General features: G+C 39.7%; 1 protein-coding gene and 1 long non-coding RNA gene across 4 annotated transcripts in view; one reads left to right on the forward strand and one right to left on the reverse strand.

The window, feature by feature from the left end:
* The window catches only part of VEGFC (vascular endothelial growth factor C), a 40,821-nt gene extending 16,311 nt beyond the window's left edge, over nucleotides 1–24,510 (forward strand). For 2 of the 3 annotated variants that reach the window (XM_081021735.1, XM_081021736.1), the window contains exons 2-7: nucleotides 9,136–9,355; nucleotides 14,296–14,486; nucleotides 16,474–16,625; nucleotides 18,673–18,782; nucleotides 19,033–19,366; nucleotides 23,987–24,510. In XM_081021735.1, coding sequence (XP_080877861.1) covers nucleotides 9,136–9,355; nucleotides 14,296–14,486; nucleotides 16,474–16,625; nucleotides 18,673–18,782; nucleotides 19,033–19,366; nucleotides 23,987–24,101 — 1,122 coding nt within the window. In that variant the 3' untranslated portion in view covers nucleotides 24,102–24,510. Of the gene's footprint in view, nucleotides 1–9,132; nucleotides 9,356–14,295; nucleotides 14,487–16,473; nucleotides 16,626–18,672; nucleotides 18,783–19,032; nucleotides 19,367–23,986 lie in introns of all 3 variants that reach the window. The other variant, XM_081021734.1, reaches the window with a different exon arrangement.
* On the reverse strand, nucleotides 1,654–23,990 carry LOC308485780. Its single transcript, XR_013990767.1, has 3 exons — nucleotides 23,325–23,990; nucleotides 20,907–21,013; nucleotides 1,654–2,758 (listed from the first exon to the last, which is right to left on the reverse strand). It is a non-coding gene; the product is annotated as an uncharacterized lncRNA (long non-coding RNA).
* Nucleotides 24,511–26,248: the final 1,738 nt, after the last annotated feature.

Raw genomic sequence — 26,248 nt, forward strand, 5'->3', positions numbered from 1 at the left:
TCAAATCTGTTTTCATGGTAATAAAGACTTCCTTTCTTCTTTGTCAAAATATTTTGAGTAATGGCTATATCTGATTGTTGTGGAAAGAAAGGAAAATATTGGTGCATTGCAGTTTTGATGTTATAAACCATTAAAGAAATATATTTTGATCTTCAAAATGTTACATTCTGGCTAACTACTAAGTTGCATTTTTAAAATACATTTGTGTCCATATGTATTTCATTTCCCCTCTCCCTTGCATTTATTTATTTTATCTATCAAAAAAAACACTAAATCTAATCCCTTTTGGGGTTTACTATTGACATGATAATTAATTGCTCCGTTTTCAAGTTCACTTTCATTTTTTTGAGAGGGGTACATTGCATCTATGCAAAATATTTTCATCAAAATAAACTCAATAAGGGAAATTAGAACAGGTTTGTGGAAGTGACATTCACAGCAACAAGAAGTCTTAGTCATATGGAAATACAATAGAAATGTATGTAGTTTAGCAAATAAATTAGATATTATTTAATATTAGTTTGCATGTAATATTAAACTATGGCTTAGCATACATGCAAGGTTTTCCAAACTTATGTGCTCCCCCCCCCCTTCCTCTGGTACTGCTGCAAGGAGATAGGAAGCTTTTGCGTCTATCTTCAACTAACTGCAGTTACTCTTTGTGTCTGAAGCCAGATAAACTCTGATTTGTCTTAACTATAGTTCAAGGCATCATTCACCAACCTGGTGCGCTCCAGCTATGCTGGATGGGAGCTGTAGTCCCAAATATCTGAAGGACATCAGGCTGGTGAAGGTTTAGGGAAGGAAGGAAGCCAACTTCAAACCATAATTCATGATTGACTTGTTTCCTTAAATCATGGTTAGCTAAACTGTGGCCCTCCAGGTGCTGCTAGATTGCAACTTCCATCACACAAGGCCATTAGCCTTGATGGCTGTGGCTAACGAGACAGCATCTGGAATGCCACAGGTTCACAACCTCTGCCCTAAACTGTAGTGAACACTCATCACTCTCTCAATTTGCACAATAAACAACAAAAGCAAAAACTTAAATATCCTTCCCTCATCTGTGCTGGAGTAGGAAAGCCTACAAGGTTTACTCAGCTCATTCCTATAGTGTCAAATGGTGGTTTAGCATTATGTTCAGAAGTTACCCTGTTATATTTACAGAATACATAAAATACACAGTCTTGTACAAGTAGGTCTTACAATTGGCATAAGATGAATAAAACAGAGAGTGCATTCAGACAGAAAAGGAAAGCTTGAATGCAAATGTTTCTATAGTTCAGAGAGTTAAGAATGAACCGTAAGCTCAAGTGATTCATATCTGTTTCTGCTTCTTCTCAACTTCACACACATGAAGGTGTATTCAACCTATATCTTGGTTGGAACTCCCTCACTTTGGGTCCTTCACTGCTCTTTCCAGCCTCTTTTAAGGACATATTTATTTACTCAAGCCTTTGGAGGAAGTTGAAACGTCAGAGTATATTGTCTTTTGAGTTTCTGAGGTAAGACTCTCTGGATTAGCTTAATTTAACTTAATCCCCCCCAATATATATATATATATATATATATATATATATATAGGCAGCTTATATTATCTGAAGATATTGAAGTGGTTTGCAATCATAAAAATATAAGTACATTAAAACTATGTCAAATGATTTACATAAGAAAAAACACAAACACAGCAGCAATATCCCTATACATAAAAACAATATCAAGTAAATTCAGAGAGCATTACAAGGCCCGCGGGTGGCACTGTGGTCTAAACCACTGAGATTTTTGGACTTGCTAATCAGAAGGTTGGTGGTTCAAATCTGCGTGATGGGCTGAGCTTCCATTGCTCTGTCCCAGCTTCTGCCAACCTAGCAGTTTGAAAGCACACCAGTGCAAGTAGATAAATAGGCACTGCTGCAGCGGGAAGATAAACTGTGTTTCCGCACACTCTGGCTTCCATTGCAACAGAAACGGTTTAGTCATGCTGGCCACACAACCCGAAAAGCTGTCTGCAGACAAACGCTGGCTCCCTTGGCCTGAAGCAAGATGAGCACCGCAACCCCATAGTCGCCTTTGACTGGACTTAACTATCCAGGGGCCCTTTACCTTTAACCTTTTACAAGGCAGTATGAAATTACAATCAAACACATTATTCATACAATTACTCATCCAATCTTACTATCCATCTCACACAACCACTACAGTCATTCACTATTCACTACCTCAGATACTACCTATTCACACATAAACCATTCATACTCAACAGGATTACAACCCACATACAAAGAATGTTTTTCTTCCCATCTCTAAAGCACTAATGGGCTCATGCCCCATACCCACCGGGCCATCTAATACTCCTCTCCTATCTCTCACTTGAGAGCGGCCCAGTTCTGTACCAGAGCAGAATTTCACCTGGGGGGTATCAAACTACTAGCATCCATTCAGTTCCAAGTACATAAGCACAACATGGTACTGCACAACCATTTGTTTATTTAGCAGTGCAATGAGCGAATTGGCCTGCTCCATCTTATGGTCCATTGAATACCTGCCAGTTAGCTCAGTTGGTTGGAGTGTGGTGCTTGTGATGCCAAGGTCGCAGGCTCGATCCCTGTACGGGCCAGCTAAATATTCCTGCATTGCAGGGGATTGGACTAGATAATCCTCAGGGCACCTTTCAGCTCTGTGATTCTATGATATCTTGTTGGCCAGCATCTCATGCTCTGGCTGCTCATCCTTGGCTGAGACCTGCAGGACAACATCCCTTTTGGGAGGTGGGAGGGAGGGAGAATGAAAAAAAGCAAATTTGAATCAGGAGGCCAGCTGGATCTTCTTCCACTAACAAACCAACTTTACAAGGTCATGTGATCTTCAGAAATAGGGTGGTTAAAAAGAAAGTACAAGTAGTACTAGTAATAATATTAATCAATTAGTTATGTATGATAGCCTGCTGTTACATCCAAACTGGCAAATGACACTTTGAACAAAGCAGGGCCAAACAGTTTGGATTGGGTTTAGAAGAACAGGTGAAGACAAAAAAAAAACAGGAATTCTGTCCTGTGAACTGCCCTGAGACCCGTGGGTTTAAGGTGGCATACATAATTAATTAATTAATTAATTAATTAAGACCAAATGCAATGCAGTGCTTATTGTCAGCATACCAGTATCCGATTTCCAGTTAGTAAGTGATCCTGGATTTTTCTTTTCTTGAAATGCACATTAAAGGAAGATTAGGATTAAAAGATGTCCTTATATGGCCATACTCTCCGTTCCAGTTACTTCTTGTTGATATGCCTATTTCAAAAGACACATCACAAGAATATGAGTGCATTTAGGAAAAATAATGTGCAAACAAAGTTTGCAGGAGAAAGCCTGGAGGCAAATGTAGCTTAAAAAATAAATAAATCCCTGGCACCACGCTGCAATGCACCTTACTTTTTTCTGTGTTCAGAATGACCTTAAGTAAAAAATCACCATAAAACTTTCAAGAAATGCTGAAAAGATCCAGGAGTGACACTTCCTTTTTGAGTAGCTTTCTATCCAAGGCTGGATCCAGATGGTACCTTTCTATGCTGGTCTCACATGGTATCTGGGGGTATTCCGGCCTTACACAGTTTTGCTTATACTGTACATTCAATGGCAAGAAACGTAACCCCTGCATAAGATGTGAGCTACCTGTATATCATCTGATTATAATAATTATATTCTACAGTTTGCCGGATATGCTTTCAGCTATAAAGTAGGGAAATTACATATCTGTACAGAGAGGGGAATATATGATGTGACTATGCAGGTAGAATGAGATGCTGTACTTCTGATTTAGGTCTACTAGGTTGAAGATATTAGCATATCTCATTTCTCTATTATTTTCTTATTTTGGGTGTGCAAGTAAACATGGTGTTCAATTAAAAGTTTTCCACAAACTCTTTCTTTGGTTTGTATGATGGGCAGAGCTTTAAATTATGGAAAATTGAAGAATTTTTTTTAATGAATTCAGCTGTTTCTTAAATCATTTTGGTTATTACATGCAGGAAGCACAGTGACCACTTAATATATTCAATGTGAGACCTTATTAACATCTGGAATTGGACTTTTTAGCCATTGTAAATTAACAACTGACACCCAGTGACCTTTTATAATATTTCTAGTGTCTGCCTGGAAGTTTCTCTCTGTGTAAAATGTTAGAAATTCTCATGGAAATATTTCATCTTAACTTGCTTCTTGAACTTTTTTACATGTTACACAAGAACCATATTTAACTGTTCTCAACGTAAGACCAGACTATTCTGTTTATATACTGGATTTGATAAATCATGCAGCTTATAGCATATTTAAGTGGAACACTTAAACAGAATTAGTTCTTGACTGAAACTTTGCACACACCCATAATACTTATAACCCTGAATTACAAAGAAAGATATGTTGTTTGAAATATCAAAATGTTGGACTAGACAGTCATGAAATAAAAATAAAACATATTAAAATATTTCAGTTTTACCTTTTGCATGTTCCTTTACAGTGAAAATACTGGTAATCTGAACTGAAATAAATAGTAAAATAAAACTGAATTTCTCACATTTTTTCTTCAGAAAACATTTTTCTTTGAACACTGAAAGGTAAGATTGCAAATAGAGTGCCAATTTTTAATACTGAAATGCTATTATTAAATAGCTACCTGTTAATGGAATGTAAATAGAAACATTGCCTAGCTTATGTTTCAATGTGCAGGATATGTAGCACTTTCCATTACAGGACAGTGCTGTTGGAGAGGAAGGTTTAGAAGAGAGATTCTTACTCTCTTGTAGCAAAATGGCAATTTCTCCAACGCAGATTATACAGCAGACCACTCTCCATCCATTGGCAGTAAGATAAAGAAAAGGTTCCAAATGACTTAAAAGGAAAGAACTTGATTTCCATACAAAAAGTATTATATAATATTTGGGTTAGCAATGATGTAGGCAGTAAAATCTCATTTAGAGAAATTTTATTCACTTGGTTTTCCTTCAGCTGGAAGCCATGGCTGCATGCCTCCTTATGCAGATCTTGTATGGTGTGGCGATTACAAATGCCTATGTTAAAACCAGTTTTCTCCTTCATCTAATAGCCTTTGTATTATCAGAGTATTTTACAGTGAATGTATATATAAACAGCAGTCTCAATATTTGCAGCAGATGGTACATTTACAAGAAGAAAGAAAAGCCAATAACACTCGTGATCCACATTTCAGAACTGACATGTGAAATACTTGGTTTTGCTTGTGGGAGTCTTTGATACTAATTTGTGTGGGAGGGGCAGATCCGTTCTAAATGGCCTGTGGATTGCAAGTTAAAATGTCATTGAAATGGCAAAAATATTTTTTCACTGTGCCATTCCTGATTATTTATAAGGTGACCTGCAGGCTTGTGAAGCCCACCATGTTTCCGCAGACATAGGGCCTTCTACAGCAAAAGACAAATCCAATAAAATGTCTTCCTTTTTATGTTTATGCTTGGCTTATCACTACCTTTACATTCCTTCTTACTTTTTGAGATGTTATTTATGCACTGAATTATTGGGAGTTAATTTATGTTGTCATTATTGACTATTCTTTTCACTATTTTTGAACTGAGCCATTTGTTGGCTTGGCAATCCTTTATGTAGGTTTTTTCTTCATGGCCTACTATGCTTAAATTTGAAATATTTGTTAGAACAAGGCAACATGACAAAGTAGGTGGTCTTCCGATTAATATTTCTGTTCAGATCTGTAAACTATACAAGGATTGTTTAACAGTTCTGAATCCATGCCTTATGACATTATTCCATTTGTTTTGGAATAAAGTTCAGCATTTGCATTGGAACTTATTGCATGATACTCATGGACTAAGGCGGGGGTGGATTTTCTCCAGAATTGCTCTTTATATTTGCTTACTTCACATACTTTGATCGTCTCTTGTTAAACATTTGGGCTATAGTTTACTTCTGTTTAGTCAAAAGTTCTAGTTATTACCATTCAAACATATGCCAGAGAAAGAATGTTGCTTATTAATTTATAGCATATTATAAACAGTGGTAAGAAGTGAGATGAGCAACATTCATTTGAGATGTGGGCCACTAAATTATCACAAATTAAAATGTTATATAGTAAATAAGGATATTATCATAATGAAAATATAATACAACTATATGAAAGATAATATTTTAATTAATGAAGAACAGATGCTTCCCTTTCATTAACACAAGCTACTATTTAAAGCTTTAAACAGCACTTGCATTCCGCCTTCTGTCAAGTAACTGATAGCCTTCCATCTCACCGCTGCAAGGCACTTTACCTCCCAAGTATGTGTCTCTGTAGGCAAGGAGAAGACCAGGCATATAGCTTGAGTTTTGAATTGTAATTGGGGAATAATATGTGGCAGAACATTTTTCACAGAAAACATTCCATTTCTAAAAATGCATTGTTACATAAAATTGTTAATAACATAATGATTGGATAAAATGGTTGTGATTTTGAGGACCCGATCCCCGCTTGGGGAATAAAGACACATGGACACGGTATATTGGGTTAATGGGCAAGAAAAGGCCACAACTTTATTGATTATAGCATGTGAGAAGGTATTGGCTTAGGCACTGGACCACGGAAAATTAGACTCCACTCACTCGGAGAGGGGTGAGTCTGAAGAGGGGTTAACCACCAGACGGGGGAGCCTGTTGATGCTAATACAACTATAAGCTCACCCCTGATGTCACCGAGGGTCGTGCCATGGCCCCCTGCCACACAGGCATCGGACAGGATCCACAACCGCCGGATTCCTTTAACGGAATACCCAAAATTGAAGGGGTAGGTGATGGCCACACCTGCCCTTCCACACACCAACAACACATTCCAATGCCTAACCGCCAAATACCATGAAAGTTGTGACGATTGCTACGAGGTAGGCGGAAAAAACCAAGAGGTCGGTGCCAATTTGCCAATTGGAAAGAACTCCTACCAGGCCCCCCGAGCAACCAGGGCGACCAACCAGAGGTCCATAGCAAAGTCAAGGGAAAAGCTAACCTCTAAAGGGAGTGGTGGGTGGGTGAATCGTAGTGAAAATGCGGGCGCAATGGAGAGAATGGCTGGCGCAGTCGCATTTGAGCGGCAAGCCACGCCCCCGCTGTGCATCCGGATTGGGTGCCCAGCCGGGGGCGTGGCGCAGCAGTCATGACGACGGGGCAGGGGGCAGAACGCCCCCTGCGTGATGCGGGAATCGTTTCCCGCTCACAACAGCTCCCCTCCGGGAGGAGGAGAGGCCTTGTCAGAATTTTGCAGTTTCAAAATTGGGGTGGCATTGGAAGTTCAGAGCCAGCAGTGCAGTACTGCTCCTTTTCAGGACATGATTTACAGGTTCTCCCTTTGTCTGTGACTAAGCCAGCAACCAAGCCTGTTTCTCAGGCCTTCCTTTTCTTCTCCAAGGCCCTTATTCTATCATTGTTGTCTTCTTCTGGTGGACTCCACAAACCCCAAGCACCAACAGCTATAATTCTGTCTCTGCTAACCAGCAGCCAACCATATAAACACATCTTTTGGCCCCTCTTGATACATTTCCATTAACCAATTTGTCCTGCATACAAGTAAATGAACACAAAGGTTTATAGACATCACTTTTCCATTAAAAGCTCTCACAACAAATCCTTGAAAATGAAATGTGCTGACAACTATGATCACTATAAATCCATTAAGTTGTATTATTGCATGTCACACCATCAATTATGAGTTTCAGGCTCAGCCAAGTATTAAGTACTTTGACCTTTATAATTAATAATGGGCACCAGGGATGACTTAAAGAAAAAAGCCATGGTGTGAAAGTATAAACTACATTTAGTTTGTATTGCTAGATTGAGCAGATGCTTGAGCATTTATTTCATTAAGCAACTGAGGATTATTTTTTTTACAGTTGCTGGGGTGTTTTTTTTTGGTAACAATATATACAATGAATATACTTTCCCCAATTATTCATGCAAAATAAACTTCCTTGCACCTGAAGTAGCTTAAATCTCATTCTAAGTTCATCAGCCGGCAGGGCTATTATATTATGACAAGATAGAATAAAGGAGAATTTCATGTGACTGAAATTCCTTTAGGGTGAAGGCATTAAATATTTGAGACCATTATCTTGAAAAAAGTATGTTGTTAATTATTTTATTTTTTCCTCACGTTAATTGCATAACATACTGCAAATTCAAAAAGACTGCTTCAACATAATCCAGAAGGTGTATTGTAAATGTGTACTCTTAAAAACTATTATTTAATATATATATATATATACAGTGGTATCTCTGGTTATTCATTCCGGATGTCCGTTCTTAACCTGAAACCGTTCTTAACCTGAGGTACCACTTTAGCTAATGGGGCCTCCCGCTGCCGCCAGCATGCGATTTCTGTTCTCATCCTGGGGCAAAGTTCTTAACCCGAGGTACTACTTCTGGGCTAGAGGAGTCTGTAACCCGAAGTGTTTGTAACCCGAGTTACCACTGTATTAAAAGTATACAATGATATAGTTATAGAAAATGGAACAATGAAATTCAGAAAAGATCATTAACCTGCTTTTATTTCTTCCTCCCCTTGCTGCCTTTTTCACTGCATTGCCCCCCCCCCCTGGTTCTTAATTAATTTTTAAATGTTTCTTTTCATCAAATTAAAGTGCACTGTTTTTACTTTATGCTAAATCATTGTCATAGTGGGACACAAAATCAGTGTTTGAAGGCTCTATAAGTTTAGCTGACATTGCCTGCCTTGTTTCTAAATAAGCATGCATAGAATTGCAGCCTATGTGATATTGAACGAAGAATCTTTGTTTGTAGTTTATTCATGTTTGCCTAAAACTAGTTTTGGTGTTGGTGTTCATTTGTAAGTGTCCCCAATGGCAGTTTGTTTGGACCAATAATGGCAATATACTGGGCTAACAAAGTCAATATATTGTTTCCTCCTTGTACTTTCATAACAGCCTTAACAAAACTAAGAAGGTAGGTAGGTAGGTAGATAGTTAGACAGACTTGAATGCATTTTTGATAATGAAGTCTCTATAGGGAAAGAGACTTCCTTACTTGCCGTTGATCATATTAATATATATATAAACATTTGTATAATGTGGAAAGTAATTATTTTTGCTCTTTTTTTAGCAGACTCATGCAAGTAAAGAGTTGGAAGAGCAGTTGCGGTCTGTATCCAGTGTGGATGAACTCATGACAGTACTTTATCCAGAATACTGGAAAATGTTCAAATGTCAGTTGAGGAAAGGGAGCTGGCAACACAATAGGGAACAGTCCAGCTTCGATGCAAGATCAGAGGATTCAAATCCAGTAAAATTTGCTGCGGCACATTACAATCCCGAGATCTTGAAAAGTAAGTGTTGAAAATTTAATGTCCACCAGATACTGTAAATCGGTTTTTTAAAATTTAAATTCTGGGGGGAAAAACTGCTAAAATGTTATGTTAAAGCATAATTTAGCATAGTCAGAACCTCAAACCCTCACTAATAACAAGAAATTCCATAACTGTTTGCAGCTTTTTGAGCTACCATATTTTTCTGTGTATAAAATGCCCACATGTATAAGGCAACCCCCCCTCCTTTTAAACATCAAACAAAGCAACTTTGATATTTTATTAAATATTCAAAGCACCGGTACCAGCGTAGCAACCCCCAGTGGTGGGGTCTGTGCATGCATGTTTTGGCAGCAGTGGAGCATGCCCCACCAACACCCAAGATCATCCAAAATTGTTCAGCTTTTGGGGGAGGAAAAAACCTCCCTGTGCATTCACCATCCATGTATAAGAAAAACCCATTTTTGACTTTTCTTTTCTTTTTGCAAAAAACATTGCCCTATACACAGAAAAATATGGTACATAGTGAAAAATAGGTGAGGTTTGCAGGTTTTTTCCAAGACCAAGATCAGCAACCTAGGCATAGCAGACAGAGGGAAATCTAAGCTAGGAAAAAGGAGGGCAGACCAAATGTGAAGTACAGATATGCTCATCTGGCAGTTTGTCTGACAAATTATCCAGACCAAAGAAGCAGGAAGTATTATCTGCCGATATCTAGGAGTCATTTGATTCACATGATTTGACAGGTGTAACTCCTGATGCAGTCTCTGGATGTAACAACTCAATAGAGCAATCCTAACTCCCTGCTGCCGCTGCCATGTGTGTTCTTGGTGGTAGCAGTTAAAGGAAATAGGAAAGTCAGATAGGGCCCTATTCATGCTCCAGTTGCAGGCTGGCACAGCAATTGGGCCCACTGGCAGGGATACTACCAGCAGTTTTGTGGACAGAAGTGGGAGGTTGCACTTGTAGGAGGCCAGCTGATGAAGCACAACCACCCACCCAGCCAGCCCAAAATTAAGGGGTTAAAACTGCAGCCTTAGTTTTGTGTCCCAGTCCTAGACTAGGAGGAGGATTTAGCATCCCATTCCAGTTTGGATAGCTAGCTTTAGAATTGTGGAAAGTTACGACAAGGAAGCCTTTATCTGGAAATAGGTCTGGATCTATAGTACTTTCATTCCAGCCCTGTGTTTTTGTAGTCTCTGTGCAGGCACATATATGGGTTCTGCAGCTGAGTAAAGCACCATTTGGAAACTTTCTAGAGCTCATGACCAGAAGCTGGTGTCATGCCCACCCCCACCCATTCATCAGAAGATGTTTTCTAATCATGCATGCCTTGAGTATGTGCCTTCCCACTCATTTCTCTTTTGACTACCACAAAGGCAACAAAACGGAAAATTTTCTCAGGAAATTGCTCTTTCACCCTATTTTAGTAAAAAAAAAAAAAAAAAGGTTCCTTTTTTCTTTTTCTTTCTAACTTCCTTAAAAAATAACCACTAGCTACATTTATATTTGGTAGTATTGCCCTTGCATTTTGTCCCCATGCACCTATGGTGCAGCTGATCTCTCTTAAAAAGTGCTGAAATTGTGGAAGATTCCCACCTCTGATAGCAAGCTGTTTAAAGCAGGATAATAACTGCTGTCTGATCTGTTTAGGAAGCTAAACAGTTGATTCCTGTTCATTGCCAAAACTGCACTAAGCAAGCTCATAGGAATTGCTGTTCTTATCTATGTGGAATGAGCTTTGCAGACCACAAAAAGTATGGTACCCAAGACTTCCTACATAGAGACAACATATCTGTCCCCAATCTCAGTTTATCCACTGTCCCTACCAACCTTCTGACCCAGGTGTCAGTTCATCAGTCTCTGCTTACCAATAGACTTAAGGACAAAGACTGAAAAGGAAAGAATTGAGCCCATAGAATTGGTTTCATCCAAAAAAAGGTTTCCCGTTCATGAATCAAAGGAAAAGCAGCATTACAATTATACTACTATCATCCTAAACCACTTGCTTCAACACAAGTAGCAAGCCCTGCACCACTTCCAAGTTTGACCTTGCTGAAACTCCTACCGACCTGCTGACTGCTCTTGTTCAGAACATCTCATCTTGAACCCTAACTCTGGACCCTGAGACTACAGCTTCAGCTTCAATATCAATGCCACTTCCTGCAACAGTATCCTCTTTTATTCCTTCAATTCTATAAACTTCCAGTACTGATGGTATTGGCTTCAACATCATCATTCCCTATTCCCTATTCCCTATTAATATTGGAATCAATATTGGAAAGAGACAAGCTGACACAAACTTGTTCAAGGCCTTGAACCTTTGATATCTGCTTCAGTCTCTAGGGTTATCCCCTGATGGACCTTTTCACCATCTCTAAATACCATTAATTCTGCAGCAGAGCAGATCAAGATCCCCACCACTGAAAGAACCTCTCTACATATCTTCCTGCACTTTTGCATCATTCCAAGAGTGCTACGTATGGTGTCACTCAATGGGACAAACTGCATCCCCACTGACCATAGTGCACCCAAATGCACTAATGATGAGCCTAACAGCCTGAATATACAGCTTTCTTAGGGATCTCTAAAATGATATTCTTCCATGAGGCAATCCTATACAATGAAATAGATTCAATTCTTACTGCTTTTGCAAACTCCACTAATCATGCTTCAGATTATCTGCTCAACCTGCTGTTCAGGTTTTAGCTGTTCTTAACATCTGGGTTCTTCATTACACCATCCTTTAGAAGTAATATTAAGTGTTTGCTTATTCATTTGTTACATTTTCCTCTAAAGGTCTTAACAGTTTACAATTCCCAGTATCAGTGTCCAGTCCTGGAGTTTCCCTCAGTTCTTACTCTGCTGGTGTGAGCTTCCCTGAATTCATTTCAGCTTCAGGATGTGTTCTTCTTAAGAATCTTTTTTGGTGAACACATGTTGGCAAGGATACTTGGTGAACAATGTGCTCTGCATTTTGATTCAACTTATTTGAATGGCGACAGAGAAAAGTTTGTGGTTTGTCCTCCTTTAGATTGTTTCACATTTTATTCTCCAAAGGGACTTGATGGTTCCAGTCATGTGGATTAATTGTTCCAGTCTTGTCTGTACATAGATGATTGGAGGGGTTTTAGTTTTCTATCTGGACAGAACAGTTGCTTTTTACAACAACATAAGCATTTTTTTTCTTGCTATGAGAATCTGAAAAGGGCCTTTTGTGTTTCTTCCCAATAGCGTTCATTTCCCCAGATGCTGCTACCTTTTTTCTAGGGTATTTCATTACATTAAGAGGGGTGGCGCCTTGTACGCCTCCTTCTGGCAGCTATTGCAGCCAAGCTGGCCCCAAGCATATTGTTCTGCTTTCCTTTGGACTATATCAGCAAAGCGAGAGAGGGCTCTTGTCGTCTGGGCAGCCCAGGGTATCCATCCACAATGCCCAGGCTTGTGCCCCAGGTAGGTCACTTCAATGCTGCTATTGTAGCAGTTTGACTTCATCCCCAGAAGTCCACTCCATTGTCTCTTGAGACAGATGGATGCCAACAATATTACCAGAACTCTGCAAAGTGGCTATATTTCCACTTTAATAAAGCATTGTGTGTTGGAAGTGAAAATAACCTCTCACTCAATCTTTGGGAGAGCTCTTCTGGACAACTCCCCCCCCCCCCCCCATAATAACACCAGCGCTTCCTTCCATGTATGTTGGCTGCTAGTCTTCCATATGTGTAGCTGCACAGAGTCTATGAAGAAGAAAAACACGTTGCTTACCTGTAACTGATGTTCTTCAAGTGATCATCTGTGAAGTCACAATCCACCCTCCTTTCCCACTGCAGGTGCCTCCTTTCTTTTGGTGGGATATTCTCACAACAATCATGAAGAAACTGAATAGAAGTGCACGTACTGCCCCTTCAGGCATATGTAAAAGAGATATATCTCCCTTTTGAGGGTTAGGGGCATGAGCATCAGCTCTCAGGCTTGAGTTCTAGAAAGTTCCAGGATGGTGCTCTGCACAGACACAGATCCCCTTTTTGTGACTACATATATGACCACTCAAACAACATCTGTTAAAGGTAAGCAACATCAGTTTTCTTCTCTTCTGTAGATTTTTTCCAGCTAGGTTTTCTCACAACTATTGGAACCTTGCTAAGGAACCATTCAATAATCATTTATAAGTGCTAGAAACCTACGAGCAAATATTTGGTTGGTTATTTCAAGCCAGTAGGTGATTCCTCACCTCTAATGCTCCAAGGCATATCTACCTCTGTTCTTCCATTCCATCTGTCAGATTTTCTTTCCTTCTCAGAATCCTCCTTTTTGGCCTTCCCTTAATTTATGTGACTTGCCTTCTGATACTCTTTCATTGGTCTCTAGCTGCCATACCTCTCTCTCCTTTATTGCTCCTGTTTCTTCTTCCTATTCTTCCCTAAATCCACCTGCAAGCCCCACCCCCTGCTTGCTCTGCCCTTCTCTAGATCCCCAGTGCCTTTTCTAGAGACTATTCTAGCCTGCTCCACAAAGCATTTTCACCAGTGGCTCAAGTGTACCTAAGGACTTATCCCCACTTACCTTTTGTCCTGCTGTTTCCATGTACAGGTCCATGCTTTAAAGCTCCATATCCAAGTGCTCTTCTTTCACCCTGGAGTTTTCCCCACTTTTAAAGCTGAAGCACAACAAATGACAATCCAGGTTTTCCACAATTCAGCTTTAAAGAGCGGGTTTGCACGGGGAAAGCTCTGGAGGTTAGTGTGGATAATCCCTGGTAATAAGACTACTGTTAGAGAACTAGCATTAAAGAACCCTGATATTGTCGTTGCTGCTGTTGTGTTTGCTTTTTACAGAACTCAGTTTCTATATAAACATGGTCCATTTAATAAGCAAGTTTTAACTACTTTCAGGGGAATCTGATTTTGAACTATTAAGAAAACCTGTGTTATAACTTATGAGCTTTCCCTGTAACTTGGCAGGTATTGATAATGAGTGGAGAAAAACTCAATGCATGCCACGTGAGGTATGTGTAGATGTGGGGAGAGAGTATGGAGCAACAACAAACACCTTCTTTAAACCTCCATGTGTGTCCATCTACAGATGTGGAGGTTGCTGCAATAGTGAAGGGCTGCAGTGTATGAATATCAGCACAAGCTTCATCAGTAAAACGGTAGGTTGTTATCTCAGCTACATTCTGGGTTTGTTTTAAGCTCTCAGTGTCTGCATGTGATTGAAATATGCGCTGAAATTTGGATCTGCTTTAAAAGGAATACATTGTTCTGTTGTTTACATTGTAAAATATAATATGAATGCATTTGTTGTAGAACTATAAGAATCCCAACATTCTGTCCCAATCTCCCAGCACTATATCATTATTTTGGGACCAAACGAGAGCCTAATTTTATTATTAGTTAATAATAACACACAAGCAATAAGCAGGGCCACATTGAGTAGCCCCTTCCTCTGGCTACCATGTGACCAAGCAAACACTTAAAGGAAAGGGAAAGCCTTCAAACATACATTTCCTGTATGTTTTCATTTTGTGCACAGTTTCCCAGCATGGTTCCACTTCCCCACATGTTAGTATTAATTGTGAGAAGAATGTCCAAATAGGGCCAATAATGTGACATTATTTACATAATTCGCCTTGTACGGCTGCTTTTTTTGTAACTAGGCAGTTAATTGTTGTTTTCTTTGGGACTCGGATAATGGTGGCCACTTTCAAACATGATGGAACACAAGCGGTTTGCAGAGAGATGTTAAAAATCCTCGTCAAGACCCCTGCTAATTGATCGTCACAATCTTTTACCACTATTTCCAGCACCCCTTCTGGGCTAGCAGCTTTGCTGGGATTCACCGCCCGCAATGCAGCTTTCACTTGATGGTCATATAAAACAAGCAGCTGTGAATTTGTAGGCTGGCAGACAGGAGCCAAGATATCTGCACTTTTTGCCTCATAGCGGGCAAAGTAGATGTTCAGCTCCTCTGCCAACATATCATTGGCCGTGACCATGTTTGTCATATTGCCTTTATAGTTGGTGAGGTGCTGCAATCCTTGCCACACTTGTTTCATATTGTTCTCAGCTAAGCAGTTCTCAACCTTGAGCTTATATTGCTGCTTTGCCGCCTTGATGCCTTTCCTAAGCTTTATTCTTGCCTCTCTATATGTGTCTATGCTCCCTGCCTTAAAGGCAGTATCCCGGGCTTTCAAGAGTGACCTAACTTCAGCAGTCATCCAGGGTTTGCTGTTCCCATAAACTCTAATGCTCCTCTCTGCCGTTACATTGTCGGTGCACACTTTAATATAGGAAAGTACAACATATGTGTATCTGTGCAGATCTTGATGTTCAAACACACGCCAATCAGTTCTTTCAAAACAGTCCTGGAGCTGACTAAGAGCCCCCTCTGGCCAGATTCTAAGGGGGATGTACTTCGGACATAAAAAGAGTAAGGAATGGTCAGATGAACCTAAGTGGGGGGAGGGAGATTGCCCTGTACGCCTGCTTCAGATTAGAGTACACTCGATCCAAGATATTCTTCCCTCTAGTGGGTGATTTCACATACTGTTCAAACTTAGGAAAAACTGTCTTCAGACAAGCTTGATTAAAGTCCCCCACCACAACCAGGGCACCCTCTGGATGTATTTGCTGCTGCATGGAAATGATGTCATATAATTTAGTTCTGTTTGCTATTTGAGTACCAGATGGAGCTGGTGGAAGCTACCCTGGACACAGAATTGACCTGGGCCTCCATGAACAGCTATGACTCCCAGGCTGCGCACCTGGTCCTTCAGGACCAGGGAGTCCCCCACGCCCACCCACCAACTGTCCCCAAAGAACAGTATTTCTTTCTTGTCAGGATTCAACCTCAATCTGTTAGGTGCCATCCATCCTCCAACCACCTCCAGACATTCACTGCCTTCGCTGGTTCCAAATTAAAAGAGAGATAGATTTATTTATTGTATTTATATACTGTTCTTTCTCCCAAAGGAGCCCAGAGCATCAAACACATCCACAGGTTTATTTAAGAATTCTGAAACAGTTTAAGTAATTAAAACATTTTAAAAACATTATAAGCAGCAAGCTAACACATTGCTCTCATTTTTGCTTTTAATAAAAACTTTTATTTCTGTTTGTTCCCCTTTTATTTTTGTGCAGTTATTTGAAATAACTGTGCCACTGTCTCATGGTCCCAAACCTGTAACAATCAGTTTCGCGAATCATACATCCTGCCGATGCATGTCCAAACTTGATGTCTACAGACAAGTTCATTCAATCATTAGAAGGTCCTTGTCAGTTACACAAACACAGTAAGTATTAGATTTGCATATTTCTTACTCTGTTTTAAAAACTCTAGAATACAATGCAGGTTCCTGGTGACAAATATTTAAACAAGTGTATTATAAAATTATACAAAATTTTAGGAAAAAGTTATTTAGTTGATTTTTTAAAAAAAAATCAGAAGACAAGGTTATGCCATCATTAGCTTTATGCAAAAATTCATGCCGATTCATGTATTAGAGTGTGAACCTTACATCAAAAAGTGTGACTCAGTTTGAGTCATGAAAGGACTGCAACACTTCAGATATTTAGTCAAGCTAGTTTTTAAATTAAATAAACAATTGTTTTTGATATTAAGAAGTATTTTCAACCTAAATTATGAACAGTCTTCCACAACCGTTTGCCAGAGTATTGAATACTGAATAAGGATCATAGAATGTGGCGGGGAGTTCGTTTTTCAACTTTTAAGCAACAATACAACAGTTGTTTAGTTATTGTGAATTGCATGTAAATTCAATGTGTTATAAATCAATTTGAAGTCTGAGGTGTGCTCTTTCAGACTGTGCTTGCTTAATTCTTTTAATTGTTATTTCAAAACATACTGAGTTGTATACAGAAGAATGGGAAAAAACACACAAAAATCATAAAACAGTTTGTGGGGAATTTTCCAGAGGAGACATTTTGTATATGTTAGAGCTCATTACCCTGAGTGTTTTAATGTCTGCAAATTGAGTTTAAACCACAGACTTACTGGATTAATTGATGCAATAGGCATTTCCCAATATCCCACTATGGCCCTCAGGACTTTGCAGGGGTTTTTAGGATGCGGCATGTATTGGGTGGAAATGGAATGGCAGTGAACAATGCCACTTCACTTTACAACAAATGCATGCTGTAATAGGCAATACTAATTCTGTAAATCCCAATTCATTCTAGTAGCCATTGATAGCTCTTACCTTTTCTGAATTTGTCGAGTACCCCTTTAAAACCATTCAAGCTGATGTTCATATCTATTTCTTGTAGAGTTCAATTATACACTGTGAGAAGTATTTTTCGCTCTATAAGACGCACTTTTCCCCTCCTAAAAAGTAAGGGGAAATGTGTGTGCGTCTTATGGAGCAAATGCAGGCAGGAGGCTCTGGCTCAGCGATCCCTTTAAAGAGCCACGTGGAGTGTGTGTGCGGCTCTTGGGGGCTTTTCCCCGAGGAGGGAGAAGAGCTGCCCTTCTCCCTCCTTGAGGAAAAGCCCCCAAGAGCCCACACACTCCACACGCTCTTTAAAGGGAGCGCGGCTCTTGGGGGAGCCTTAGCCACGCGCAGCCTCTCCTGGGCGTGGGATGAAGGCTCCCCTTGCCTGGGAGAGGCTGCGCATGGCCAAGCAAGAAGCCAGGACAGCAGAAGCTCCGCTGCCTTGCGGAGGCTTCGCGTGGCTATCCCTGGCTTTTGTGGGAGGTGGGAGAAGGGACAGAGTGTGCGGCTCTGTCCCTTCCCCCAACCCCCAGAAAAGCCCCCAAGAGCAGTGCTCCCTTTAAAGAGTGTGCGGCTCTTGCAGGAGGTAGGGGGAAAGCCAATAGGCTTGCTTTCGCTGAAGCCAGGAGGGCTCTCCTGGCTTCAGGGATAATAATAATAATAATAAATTTTATTTATATCCCGCCCTCCCCAGCCGAAGCCGGGCTCAGGGCGGCTAACAACACTAAAATAGTGCAATAGGGGATAGACCCACAAAGCCTCCTGAGCGAAGATGGAGGAGCGCTCCCTGTTAGCTCAGGATGCTTTGCATTGCTTTCTTATTTCTTGTTTTCCTCCCCTAAAAACTAGGTGCGTCTTATGGTCCAGTGTGTCTAATAGAGCAAAAAATATGGTACTTCCTTTTGTCTGTCCTAAAGCTCCCACTCTTCAGCTTAATTAGATGACCCTGGGTTCTGGTATTATGAGGAAGGAAGAAAAATCTCTCTCTATCCAATGTGAATGCAATCAAATATATCTTAGGTTTCATTTGTCTGCATCTGTGACCCATGCACAAAAACTCTTGTCTTGCATTTTCAGTGTACTAAATAATGCAATATTTTATCCCTAGGTGTCATGTGGCAAACAAAACTTGCCCAAAAAATCATATCTGGAATAATCAGATTTGCAGATGTCTGGCTCAGCATGACTTCAGTTTTTCTTCTTACCTTGGGGATACCGGTAAGCAAATATGCTCGAGAAGTTGCATTCACTTAACGTGGCATTATTCAAGCAAAATAAAAATTATATGCACATAAACTTTTTAAAATTAAGAATTCTCTAATCCTTTATAACTGGCTGTTCACTCCACATTACAAATTCAGTGATTTAGACATGGGTATGAAAAACGTGAAAGTAGCAGATATGTTTCACTTTTTTCAATGCCTGAAGCAAAATTTATTTATTTTTCTAATGTTTGTTGTGTTTATAGACACTGCTGAAGGATACCATGATATCTGTGGACCTAATAAGGAGCTTGATGAAGAAACCTGCCAGTGTGTCTGTAAAGGGGGAGTGAGGCCTTCCAGCTGTGGACCTCAGAAAGAACTGGATAGAACATCATGCCAGTGTACATGTAAGAATAAACTGCTGCCTAGCTCATGTGGCCCCAGCAAGGATTTTGATGAAGAAAAGTGCCAATGTGTATGTAAAAGAACATGTCCTAAACATCAGCCACTAAATTCTGCAAAGTGTATTTGTGAATGTGTAGAATCTCCAAACAAGTGCTTCTTGAAAGGAAAAAGATTTAATCACCAGACATGCAGGTAAGTAAAACAACTGAAATACTTTGTCTTGCAACTTCTATTAAATTATCGTATTTTTCGCTCTATAGGACGCACCACACCATAGGAGGGGGAGAACAGGGGGGGAAAAAATTTCTTGTTCTCCCCCTCTAAAACAAGGTGCGTTCAACGTGCATTCACCCAAAGCCTCCAGAGCACAGCGGGAGTTACCGCTGCACTCTGGAGGCTTCAGGCAGCTACCTTGGAAGCCTGGAGAGCGAGAGGGGTCGGTGCGCACTGACCCCTCTCGCTCTCCAGGCTTCAGTGAAGGCAACCCAAAGCCTCTGGAGCGTGGCAGAAGTTCCCGCTGGGCTCCAGAGGCTTCAGGTTCCTATCGACCTGCTCTTTGGGGCTGGCGGGGGAAGCGCTGCTTCCCCCCACCGCCAGCCTCAAAGATCCCTGAAGCCTTTGGAGTGCAGCGGGAACTCACGCTGCGCTCCAAAGGCTTGAGGCTTCAGGGACAGCCTTTGTAGCCTCCGCAGGGCAGCGGGGTGAAGGCAACCCGCTGCCCTGTGGAGGCTTTGCACAGCCAACCCCAAACTAGAACAGCAAGACGGAGCGCTGTGCAGCACCCCGTCTCCCTGTTCTGGCTTTGGGCTTAGGCGCGCAACCTGCATTCGCTCTATAGGACGCACCCACATTTCCCCTTAATTTTTGGAGGGGAAAAAGTGCGTCCTATACAGCGAAAAATACAGTAGATGTTATTTTTGTCCTGATAAAAGACATTGGTAACAGTTTCTCAAATTTTCTAATAATCATGCTACATATTTGATCTTTAGCAGTTGTCTGATGCTTATCAGAGTTAAAGTACTTTACTAGTCTGGAGATAAAACATGTTACTTGTCATACAGAATGGACTACCTGAACAGAAAGTGTATTTGACACTAGTCATGTATGTTTACATTGCCCATGTAATCCATCTTTGAGAATATTACTGTATACAACTGCATCATTGATGAAACAGATGTTTGCAAAAGCAGAGCTCTGAACAATGCTGTTCCCTCCACTAAATAATCTCATTTTCTTCAGCACATACCAGATAGCATTGATTTCAGATATTATCCCTAAAAAAATTATGGAAGTCACCTAATAGTTGTTATTTACAGTGTCATCTAGGACCTGGAGAAAAGTGTATTAAGATTATACAGCAAGTTTTAAGCTTTTTCAAGGGGAAACACCATAGACAATGTAGAATCTACAGGCCATATCCAGCCCAACAAGGTTATTCTCCTTAAGCCAATTAAAGACTTGCTAGAAAAATGATATTATAGGAAGACCTACCACAATATGGTTATGGGGATTAATTTAATAGGAAGAAACTTCAGGAGTAAACTTATAGTTGAACAATTACTCCATTATGGATTATTTCCCATTATAATCTAATTTTAAATATATTCTCTAGGATTATGTGTGCACCAGGTTGTTTTGTTTCCAGTAGGTGTTGTGTAACTTGAGATTTAGAATTGTGTATTATATACAAATGAGTTGAACAAGTGTGACAAGTTATTTTAACAAAGCTCACCACAAGATGGAACAGGTTGGCCCAGGATGTTTCTTCCTCATTCTTTGCAGATTTCCTCATAGCTGTGCTAATTTGTTGCAAGAATTGGCTCCAGTGTAACTATAATCCTGTTACAAACATATAATACAGTATCGAATTAGTTTTTATAGAATACAATCTCCTGTTTCAAACACAACCTTTTGGTACACACATTTCTCTGCATGTGCCATCCTTAGCTGTATTTGAAAATCCTAATAAATATACTAGCAAAATTACATCCTAGTAGATTTCAAATCCAACTTACATCCTGTTCCTGTCCTTAAAACCGAGCTGTCACTGTTGGATGTAGGTTCACACACACACTGTGGTTAAATGAATGCACTGTAAGAACTTATTCCTCTTTAACTTCTGTATGATTCATGCAGAGAAGAGCCACAACACTAACTCCAGCATAGTTTTTCATATGATGAGCATTATCTAGCATTTTTCTTCCCAGTAGTTATCTGCCTACTATATATATTACTTTTGCTGTAGAAAGCAGAGCCAAGAGCAACCTAGAATAAGCCATACAACTGAATGTGATTCTACTGTGAGGAAAACAGCATGATATGTAGTCCATTGTACAAAAGAGTATGGCACATCTCCCTGAATAACCTCTGCAAAAGTAGCTAAGGCTGTTTGCATATTCTCCCAAAGAGGGATATGCTCACATGGGTTTTCCATAGAATGCCTGAACCCCAATAATGTCCCTTATTTATTAGGAAGGGAACTGTTGGTGATGCCATTACTCTGCTGTGTTTTGGACCTTGAAACAGGATGCAACAGATTCTCCCATTTAAATGTTGATAAATTTCCACATTTTGCAAAACTAGTTCCCCTAATGCAGTTCTGTATGTTGCTTTCACTAATATATATGTGTTTTAGTGAATATTTCCCTACATACTTAAAAACAGACATGGGTCCAGAACTGAATACTGAATATTGGCACTAGAGCGTAATGTGCATATATAATCAACAGAAGGCTGAAGGAAGAAAGTGGATCAGGGTATCAAGGGGAAAGAGAATTAGACTTAGAGGGCATGTGCCTTGAGATGTATGTCCTCAACACTGTTCCCCACCCCATACACACACACAAACATACACACAATAAGGATACTTCTACCACTAAAAGCAGGCGGGCACTTGCCTGGAAAAGAAATACAGCAAGGTGGGCTGGGTTTACCTTGAAGGGCATGTGCTTCGTGAGTACAATAGTAATAATTTTATTATTTATACCCCACCCACTCTGGGCAGTTTACAGCATATAAAAAGTTGTAAAAACATAAGACATTAAAAATTTCCCAATATAGGGCTGCCTTCAGATGTCTTCAAAAAGTCACATTTTCAGAGCAAACCCAACCAGGGCAGTTCCAGCTCAAGAAATGGGGCTTGTCCCCAGAGCTGGGTCCATGGAGGTAGGTGTACCAATCTACTTTTAAAAATCCAGATACAGAAGCACTTTTCTGAGTTCAAGTTAGATGGGAGCAGGGAAAGGCATGTAGGGACAGAGACAAAAGAAAGTGTCCTCCCTCTGTCCAGGAAGTCTCTCCCCCCCCCCCCCCGTGTATTTTGTTGTGCAGACATCTAATATTTTATTTGTAAACTGAAATGCATAAGCTATTAATCAGGAGGAATGTTAATTGAGATCATTAAACTATCTTTTATAAAACAGAGACAATTTTTAAAACAAATTTAAAATATAGCTGTGTTGAAACTTGAAACGTATACTTTTCGCTCTTGATTTGCTGCCAGTGTTTGAAATAGCAAAAGACTAGTGCTTTGTCTACATTACACACCAGAGGCTATTTGGCACTATCAGTGTGAGGTTATGTTAGGTCAACCTGTTTTAAAAACAACCATAAGGAATTATCATGCTATGACAAACTTGTTTATAGCCTTTGTCCTGCAATCCCTGTAGAAACAAATTATCCACTGATGCAAAATATTTATCTTCTAAGCATGAAGTGTTGGTTAGTAAAGTACTTTTTTACTTCCCTGACTGAAGTGCTATAAATTACTGATGTCTTTCCATCCCATTTTCAATTCATAATGTTATACATATAAGCCTCTGAACCTGCACATTGCTTCCACTGATGTTACAGGAACTCTACATGAGCAAAACCGGCTTGGGTAATTTTAAAATTAGACTATTTCAGAGAGAAATTCTTGGCTTTTTTTTAAAGAAAGAAAATAACTCTGATCTGTAAGATAGTTCATTACAGACAAATTGTTCGGACTAGAAGATATTGCAATTAGAAGCTCAGCACCAGAAAAAGTTAGTAGTTGTGTAAATAGCTAGAACGTTTTCAAATATTTGAAAGTTGTTACATAGTTATAGTCACTTGATAATGAGTAATTATTAGCACTGTGCACAGAAGAAGTATTTGCTTCAGAACCCACCTCAGCGAGTCAGATACACGATTGCCTCATCTTGATGGTTCATATTGACATCACACTTCACCTTGGATCCAAGGCATCATTAACAACACTAGAACAGCAACAACAGAACAGTTCACAATTCAGTTACAACAAGCGACAATAAAATAAATATTCATCCTGCATGAAAATCCAGAAAAGACCAGGGAAAACCACCATGTCTTCCATTGGTGCCAGAAAATTGGCAGTTGGTGGGGGGGGAGGGGCGGAACAGTAGCTGAGTTTTATTTATTTTTAAAGCACTGAAATGGCTTCTGATATGTTCTATTCCAATCCGAAAGCAACATGACTAAGTAAAAAGAGCCCTAGTAAATCCATTCCGTCATTGGATGCTAGAAACTATCATTCACACAACTACACCCACCTCTTCCTTGCTCCTCTCTGTGTGGTGTTTTCCATTTATGCAGAGCTTACATGAGAGAGAGAAGCAGCTGTAGGCGGAGCACTTATTAAGACTTATAACTGTATCCAGTTCTGTTTGCCGGCCACTTGAATCCACACACCTTACAGAGAATCCTTGCATAGATTAATTGCTTTTTTCCAAGAGCACATTGTAGATTTCAGAATAGGCAGAATAATTTCTCATGTCAGTTTTACAACTGTTTTTCCCCCCCAACTTCTTTCAGCTGCTACAGACCACCGTGTACAGTTCGAACGAAACGCTGTGATCCTGGATTTTATTACAGTGAAGAAGTTTGCCGTTGTGTGCCAACATATTGGAAAAGACCACTTATTAATTAGTGAAGAAGATACCATCTGATGAATTGGTGTACATTTTTCCTGTTGTTTTTTTTTAAAAAAAAGACTTCTAACATTTTGGATTTACTGTGCAAAGAGACATCATAGGACTATTGGACACAGACTCATTTGTGCTCTTAAGACGTGTGGAAAGCAAATGTAGAAAACAAAACCTGGGATTTTCTTCATTATAAAGAACTCAATAAGAACTTGATTTTTTTTTTCTAATGACCAAACAGCCTACATTTTCTTCTTTGTGATTTTTTAAAAAGATAATAACTATATAATTTATTTCCATTAAAAATATTGTACTGCATTCTTGTTTATAGCAGTAACAATTGTTAAATCTCACTGTGATCAATATTTTTATATTATGCAAAATATGTTTTAAATAAAATGAAATTGTATTATATGCTGCTGACCATGTTCACTGTACTATCTCATTAATTAATATCTATAGCTGCAGTTGGGGGAGATGAATGGCACCTTTAAGTATTCTACTGGAATCCAGATAAAATGAAGACTGCTAGAGGCAGCAATACATAATTATTATAACACTGAACATGAAAAAAGTTATATTTTGAGCAATGAAACTTCAGAGTTTGACCTTATGCTATTTAGAGTCTATTCACCAGTCTCTCTAAGAGCAAACTTGGTTGTCCTGTGCCAATCAGTGAAATGGGACCAAATACAGAGACAGAATTTGACACACTCAAAGGACTCTCCAAGTATGCAGGAAAATGTTACTTATTTAAAAAGAGACCACCCCTCCCCAGAAAAAAAAAAACACCTGCCCAATAGGGGTTGCACATGTGCAAAATCCTCCCATAGGAACAGAATATTTGAAACAGCTCAGTGCCCTATTGGTGATGGGGGGAAATGGGACTAGAGTGCTAGAGTAACAGAACAGTCTGCACACAAACACACTTCAGCAGGACAAAACCCCACTCTCCCAAACTGTAGGAAGAAGATGCTTAACATATTTTCTCTCTGTACTGCTCAGCCTTGCCTACAACACTATAATCCAAAGATTCAGGCTAGCTGTACAGCTTGCTGCACACCCACCATTGACCCGATCTGGCATGGAAAGGAGGTCCAACCTCCCTCAATGTCATTTGGACTAACAGAACAGTTTGTTGCCCTACCACTATAGCATGCAAGTTTGAGGCTGGCGATATAGCATTAGCAAGGTTTGTAAACCACTCCCCTTTTAAGTTGGAGGCCATCCCCTTGGCTCTACTTCTCTCCCTAGAAGTATTGCCCCCAAGAATCTTTGGGTAGATTTTGCACTCTGAACATCTATATATCTAATGCTGTCATGGTGCATCTTTTAACACAAAAACCTTAAGAGTATCGTATGAAACAGACAATTCAATAGTCAATTATGTATGCAAAACATCTTCCAAAGGAAGCGTTCATGCATCTGATTACATAATGTAACATAATCACCTGAACCACAGATTCCTTGTAGGCAAAAAGCATTGCCAGTAACTTCCATTAAGGAGGCAACTCCACAAACTCAAAGGGGCCTGCATATGAAGTTTGTAAGCCCGTACTTGGCTGGAAATCCATTTGCACATTGCACAATGGGCTCTGGATCAGAGTGAATTATTTATACTTGTGTCCTCAGTACACTTTGGTGGCACAGCTCTGCTGAGGTAATTGTACAAGCCTACTTGTACAAGAAATGGGCTGCAAACTTTCATAACTTTATGAAAGCAGTGCTTGCGTTCTCTTCTGAATTTTTCTCGGATTTTAGTTTCTCTGTTTCCTGTGTCTGAAAGAGCTGCATCATTGCATTACTAATCCAATATTAGTTCAAAGAGGACTTTCAGACATTGTAGAAATCCCTGTTTATATACAGTTTACTCTTGCTCGGTCTTTCTGCTCCTATCTGCTATACCATTCACACACAAAAGTATTTGAAATACTGTGTGCAACCTTTTGATAATGCATTTGTGCATCATCATGAACACAGGAATGTGCATATTTCTATTTTGTTTGTAGTGTTCCTTACAACAGGAATGTCTATAAATAAGTAGTGCTGTTTTTTAAAAAATCATTGAGAACATCCAAGAACTTAAGATTTTGGCACCAAATGCTATTACAAAATCTGTAAGCTTTTGACAGCAAAAGTACTTCTTCAACAG

Source organism: Podarcis pityusensis (assembly GCF_964106645.2).
Source record: "Podarcis pityusensis genome assembly, chromosome: 9".
In the NCBI taxonomy this organism is placed as follows: Eukaryota; Metazoa; Chordata; class Lepidosauria; order Squamata; family Lacertidae; genus Podarcis; species Podarcis pityusensis.